Here is a 7,008-nt window from a genome sequence, read left to right as displayed (position 1 = left end):
ATGTCCTTAGGAAATGTAGCTGTTACTGTTATGTTCGCATTATGCTATTATTGCAAATATATGCATTATAAAGACAACCATAGTTGCCTTGATGGTTCCTCAAAAAAGTATAGAGTTACTGTATGATTCAGCAATTCCACTTCTGGGTTAAACTTGTGTATTTACTTATTTGTATTTTTTATTTTTATTGAGGTATAACCAGTTTACAATGTTGTGTCAATTTCTGGTGTACAGCACAATTCTTCAGTCATACATCAATATACACATACTCATTTCACATTCCTTTTCACTGTAAGCTACTACTAGATATTGAGTATGTTTCCCTGTGCTATACAGTATAAACTTGTTTATCTATTTTATATATACCAGTCAGTATCTGCTTATCTCAAGCTCCCAGTTTGTCCCTTCCCACCCACTTCCCATATATTTATTTAAATTACCCCCATTCACTTAGATCTTGAGGTCTAAAACGTAACTAATGCAATAAATTCAGCTTATCATAGTCAATTAAAGGCTTAGAAAAAAATTCAAATACCTGAGACTCAAACATATGTTTGTACACCCATGTTCATAGCAGCATTAATCACAATAACCAAAAGGTGGAAGCAACTCAAATGTCCATCAGTGGGTGAATGGATAAACAAAATGTGATACATACATACGATGGATTATTATTCATCCATAAAAAGAGAAGAAATTCTGACATATGCTACAACATGGATGAAACTTGGAGACATTATATTAAGTGAAATAAGTCAGTCACAGATGGATGAATACTATGTGAGTCCACATATATGAGGTACCTAGAGTAGTCAAATTTACAGAGACAGAAAATAGAACGGTGATTGCCACGTAGGGTAGGGTTGGAATGGAGAACTAGCATTTAATATGTACAGAGTTTCAGCTGGAGAAGACAAAAAAAGCTCTGGAGTGGAATGGCGGTGATGGTTGCACAACTATCTGAATGTACTTAGTGCTACAAAACTGTACACTTAGAAATAATTAAAATGGTAAATTTTATACTATGTACTTTTACCACAGTAAAAGAAAAAAAAATAGTTTCTTTGTCCACTGAACTTCGTATTCCACAACATGAAATGCAGCCGGTGCAGGGATGCAATGTGGAAAGTGCTCTGGGCTTTTTCAGAGTTTGAGCACATAAGGATATTGCTGAACTTCTTGGACAATCTTTTAAAATATGAAAGACTATTGCAAATGTGACCAAAAAAACTCTCAAAATCTAACTTCTGACAATGTTGAACTTAAACTGTAAGATAATTTTTCCTTTCTAAGGGCCTATTGACTTAATCTTATCTTGGAATCTTATTAAGAGATCTTTGGAAGTCAAAGTACATGGATTCTGACAAAGGGATACAAGATGCTTTGGCTCCATTTTCCTTATTTATTTTCATATATACTTATAAGAGCTTTAGTGAAGTATAATAGAAATCCAATTAACTGTACGTATTTAAAATGAACACTTTGACTGTTTGTGACGTATATGTATACTCCTGAAACCATGGACACAACACAGAAAACACATTCATGTTCTCTCAAAAGTTTCCTCACGTCCCTTTGTAGTTTCTCCTTCCATCTCGTTCCTCACTACCACTGCCCCCATCTGCAGGTAACCACTGATCTGCTTTCTGTCATTACAAACTAGTTTTCCTTTCTAGCATTTTGTATAAATGGGACAATACAAGATGTACTGTTTTTTTGCCTGTCTTCTTATATTCAGCATAATTAATTTGAGATTTATCCATGCTGTTGTATGTATCAGGGTTCACTCTTTTTTATTGTTGAATACTATTCCATTATATCCATACACTACAATTTCTTTAATCATTCATTTAGGATGGGCATTTGAGTTGTTTCCAATTTGGGTCTATTACAAGTAAAGTGCCTTTAAACATTCATGTATGACTGTGCATAAAACATGCTTTCCTTTCTCTTCAGCAAATAACTGAGTGGAATGGCTAGGTCGTACGGTAGGTGTATATTTACCTTTTTAGAAACTGCAAAATGGCTTTCCATAGTGCTTGTACTGTATTTAATTCCACCAGCAGTGTTTGAGAGTTTCAGTTGCTCTACATCTTTGCCAATGCTTGATATGGTCAGTCTTTAATGTTAGCCATTCTGATAAGCATGCAGTGGTGTCTCATTGTGGCTTTAATTTTGCATTTCCTTAATGACTAATGATGTTGATCATCTTTTCCTGTCATATTAGCCATCTGTGTATCTTCTTTGGTGAAGTATATTCAAATCTTTTGTCTATATTCTGTTGGGTTGTTTCACTATTATTGAGTTTTAAGAATTCTTTCTGTATCAGTGTAAATCCTTCATCATATATGTGACTTACAAATATATTCTCCCAGTCCGTAACAGGTCTTTTCATTTTCTTAAGAGGCTCTTTTGAAGAGGGGTCTATTTTTTTCTTTCCTAGGCTAATTGTTGGGGGAGGGTGTTATTTAAATAACTCACGTTGGCTTTCCCCAAAATGCCCTACACAGGGAATTATAAGGCAAAGCAGGAATTTTGAAACAGGATGCCAATTGAAGCCAGATTTACTGATTTGATGGTAATTGTTTTATGGGAACAAGATTCTGGAGTACTATCCATCAAGTCAATTAACAAGTTAAGTAAGTAACTTTGTCCTGCTAAATGAAAGAGTATATTTCTCTGCTGGAAATTCTAATTTCAGAGTTTGATTGTTTTAAACTAACTATTCTAAGAGATTCTAGACAGTTAAACTGATGTTTGTAAAGCAACAATTAATGTTGAGAAAAAAAGGATAAGTTCATAAAACAGTTTCCTTTTCAGGCTCACTAGGCATTGGTCCAATAGATTTAGAGAAAATGCTTGCAACTGGCAAGGTCTGGTTCTGGGAGCCCTTCACATTCTGACTCCACCACCGACTACTGGCTCTTTGTGCTAAGTCTCACAGCCAGACTAGTCAAAACAGAAGTTTGTATTAATAAGGACCCTGCCTTCTGTGCTGGGCAGACCTCAAGTATGTCACACAGAACTTGGTCAGGATGGCTGGTAGACATTCATCAGAAAGGGTGGCTATTGTAGGTCCTCATGTAACCAAATGGGCTCCTGTGTAATCAAAAAACATTTCCATTATCTGATCTAAGCCACAAAAAATGCCATGAAGAAGGCTTTAGAGTTTGCATGTACTTATTTGCTATTCATATTTCTTTGGTATAGTATTAATTCAAATTTATCACCCATATTTTTGTTGGGTTGACTATTTTTATTGTTGAGTTTTGAGAATATTTTTAATATATTCTGTGTGCAAGTCCTTCATCAAATACGTGAATTTTGATGAAAATATTTGTAAATATTTTCTCCCAGATTGTGGCATGTTCTTTTCATTTTCCTAAGAGTATTTTATGAACAAATCTCTGCATCAGATATATCTGAGTACCTAAAAGTGCCTAATGACACACAAAGTGCCTAAATATCAGCTTTGTTAACTGTAAAAAAAAAAAATACCATTATTATTCTGGAGAAGAAGTCATTCCTCTGTCCTTCTGGCCACTACCCCCCACCCCGGCCACCTCCAACACATACACAGAGCAGGACTTTCCAGGGCTGCCCCAGCCTCTTGGTTTCCGGACCAGTTTCACTCTGTGGCCCAGAGAAGGCAGTGGGCAGTCGGAGCTCATTGCTGAGAGAGACTTCTTTAGCATTGTCGGCAGCCTTAAGTAAGTAGGCCATGGGGCCCAGGCCAAAGTTAACAATAGCTTACACCTGGTAAGAGGTAAATGTATGCATGCACTAGTAGCATGAGTAGGCATTATGAACACTACGCATGCGCCACTAGCATTATAAAGGGTCAAGTGCGTACACTTGAGGCGCATGAGCACCACCCACTTGTACCGCAGTGAAGTGTTGCTTTGCTCTATGTCCGCTCCTCCCGCATTATGTCGGCTCTTCGAGCCTTCTTCCAGTTGGGCAGCTCACCTTCTCGAATCTCTCTTCAGCCTCCCTCAGCTAGCAAGCATCCTCTCGGCTACTCTAGGTGAGCCTATGACTCTGCATTTCTTTGTGCTGATCTTGTTTTTGACATGTAGGCAAAAGGAAGCACGGCTGTGGAGGGGCTTTTGGCAGAGTTGGGGTGTGGAGCCACAGACTCTTGGGAAGAAAGGGGAAATTGTCCTACGGGGACGTTGACTGGTTTGGGAGGACAACACCTGCAGACCCACCAGGATGGCACTTCTTTGTCCCACAGCTGGTGCATTTCCCAACTTGTGTCAGAAGGGGGAGCCCCCGAGTTCACTGACTGCACAATAGTGTCTTTTCTGAAACTCTTGACTTAACATTTCACCTCAAAACTGAATCCCTTAAAGGGAATGCAGACTCCTGCACTGCCCTAGGGGAAAACTCCTAAATACAAAAATGTTTTATATGATTCTTCCCCTTGTGCTTCTTTTTAAACCTCCACCTACTAGCTCTGTCACCTGGGCATAGTTACTAAACCTCTCTGAGCCTTGAAGTTTCTGACCTGTGAGAAGCAATAATGAAATCGCGCCTACCTGAGGGCTGCTTGTGAAGAGGACTAAATCCGACTGGGTAGCAACTGCTAATGACGGGGACAATCGTAATAATTGAAGTTCCCGAAGGGTTCAGTACAAAGACAGAACCCCAGCCATGCTGGCCAGGTGCCCAAGGAGCTCCCAGGGAAACTTGATTTTCCCAGGGTGAGCCCTGGAATAATTTAGTGCCTGCTCTCTCCCACATGACTTTCTCTTTCTCTCGTGCTTCCCTGTTTTCCACTTGGCCTGAAACGACTTAATCTGCTGTACCTATCTTGGGTTTGGCTTTAGAGGGTCTGTAGCTTCAGAGATAAAGAGCAGATAGGATCGCCCTGGAATTCAGTATGAACAGGGAACGGGCAACCATGAGCAGACACACTTTTCTGAAAAAAAAATGGGGATAAAACCTAGCCTGATGGCAGGGGGGTCTAGCAGAATTCTTTCTCCCCCTTAGTGTCTGTGTCCCAGAAGCAGACAGAGACCCCCCAGCTCTCCTAAGACCATCCTGTAGATCTTGGCCATCCCATGAAGCGTACCACAGAGGGATTGCCACTTAGCAGAAGTGCCTGGGACTCCTCACCCTTAGGCTTGCTAGGGGTGGGAGTAGGGGGAGTGGATTGTTGGGGGAGGCAGACAGTGGTACAGGAATATTTTTAAATCCTGTTGGGGGTGGCGGAGGGAAGCAGAGCATCCTTCAGATAATAGGGGTGAGTTTAGGGCAAGCACAAGAGCTGAAATATTCTTCTGGTTACCCTGACAGCCAGTCAGATTTTAACGTTAGGGCAAAAGGGCCTGGGGCACAGAGTAGAAGCAGTGGTCACCCCTTGTTCTAGCTGCAAAGCCACCTACCTGCCTCTCCCATTTTAATTCTGAAGAGGCTCAGGCCACATCTACTTTCCTAAAACCTGGTCCCCTTGTCATCTTTTACCTTGTATATTCCACATGGCTTCCTTGTAATTTTAAATTCCTTGAAGGCAGAGGGCAGAAATCATACTAATTTGCAGGCTTACTTTCCAAAGAACATCTAATAGGTGCTGTGCAATTTTTAATATGGATGGTTACATAAATCAAGTTGAAATGAAGACCTCCATGTTGATGTTTCCTTTGTAAATAATTTATTTCCCAAGGTAAAAGTTTAAATAAATAAATAATGCATAAATTAATAATAATAAAAAAGTTTGAAGTCTTTAACTGTCCTTTCAAGTCCAATGCATTGACTGCCAGTCACTTAAAGAGCCATCGCTGGTTGAAGAACCTGACATCATTGTCAGCATTGTCCTTTCCCAAAGCCACGGGTGGGAGATCTTCAGTCCTGAAGGCATTCTGTAAGACTGTTAAGGAAGGAAAAATTCCTGAGGATTTCCGCTTGGACTACTGTCCAGGCACAGCCGCTGTACTCCTTGGACTTCAAGTACTGCACGATCTTTAAGTAATACATCTTCAGGTGAAGAATGGTCATGTCTCCCCTGGTGAAGTTTTTCTCCTTCATTATTTCCACCAGGATTGTCTCCACATGGTCTATCTGCACATCGATTTCTACAAGGAGGTCCTGAATGATGGCCTTATTCCAGCCAGTGCTTGAGAAATCTCTTCTGAAAATACCAAAGATCTGCTGGAGCATCTCATAGATGACCAATACGGCATCTTCCTTCTGGAACTGCTGGGGTTGCTTAATCTCCTCAGGGACGTCAAAGTCCATCCTGTCCTCAAGGCAATACTGAGGGATTCCAGGCATCTGCCGCAGGAGATTCTTACATGCCAAGTTGCTGCTCCTTTGTTGGTACCGAAGCAAGTTGTAGTTCACGGAAAGAGCTGCGGTGGAGAAACACAATAGGAGAGCGATTTGGAGGATGCACCTGTCAATCATGATGAAAACAGCAACAGTGATCTGTTCTACCACCTGAACAAAGATGCTGAAACAAAGGCTTCAAGAGTTTGCAGAGCGAATGTCCTTTCTTCATGAGTATGGGCTATTTATACAGGATGTAAAGGCCCTCTACTCTTTGTATTTCATAGGGATTTCCCAGTTTCAGTTCTCCCTTTCAGTTTTCCTATGTCATTTGAATAAATCAGAGATCTCTAATACTCTTTTTCTTTAAGCTCCTTACTATTTTATTTTGTAGATGTTAGAGGGAAAAAAAGATATACAAACTGTGAGAATTTCTGATGTTTTGTAAAGTCTCAATGAATTGCCAAATGCTAAAGAAAAAATAAGCCAAACTATTTTGAACTTGCTTATTAGAGGGGTTTTTGGTTTGGCAAAGATTTTCTTTTTCTTTTTTCATAGTATGAGATTTTTTGGTAGGGGGAGAGGTCTTTGTAAGAGAGTTTTTTTTTCCATAAGAATTAGATTTAATTCCCAATTACACCATTATGAAACAATAAATATATGCAGTTTATGATTTCTAGAAAGACACCTACTTTTTTCTATCTAAAATAGAATACTTTTTTATTAAATAAAATAAAA

General features: G+C 39.6%; 1 protein-coding gene across 1 annotated transcript; it reads right to left on the bottom strand.

Annotated features, from left to right (window-relative positions):
• Nucleotides 1–5,644: 5,644 nt before the first annotated feature.
• On the bottom strand, nucleotides 5,645–6,547 carry IFNB1 (interferon beta 1). The gene has a single exon (XM_006208258.2). It carries the CDS (start codon nucleotides 6,406–6,408, stop codon nucleotides 5,848–5,850), a length of 561 nt encoding a protein of 186 aa, XP_006208320.1. The 5' UTR covers nucleotides 6,409–6,547; the 3' UTR covers nucleotides 5,645–5,847.
• Between the last annotated feature and the right edge of the window lie 461 nt (nucleotides 6,548–7,008).

The sequence above is a fragment of the Vicugna pacos genome, chromosome 4 (genome assembly GCF_048564905.1).
Source record: "Vicugna pacos chromosome 4, VicPac4, whole genome shotgun sequence".
Taxonomy (NCBI): Eukaryota; Metazoa; Chordata; class Mammalia; order Artiodactyla; family Camelidae; genus Vicugna; species Vicugna pacos.
The sequence above is the reverse complement of the archived record's forward strand: the minus strand, read 5'-3'. Positions and strand labels throughout refer to the sequence as shown.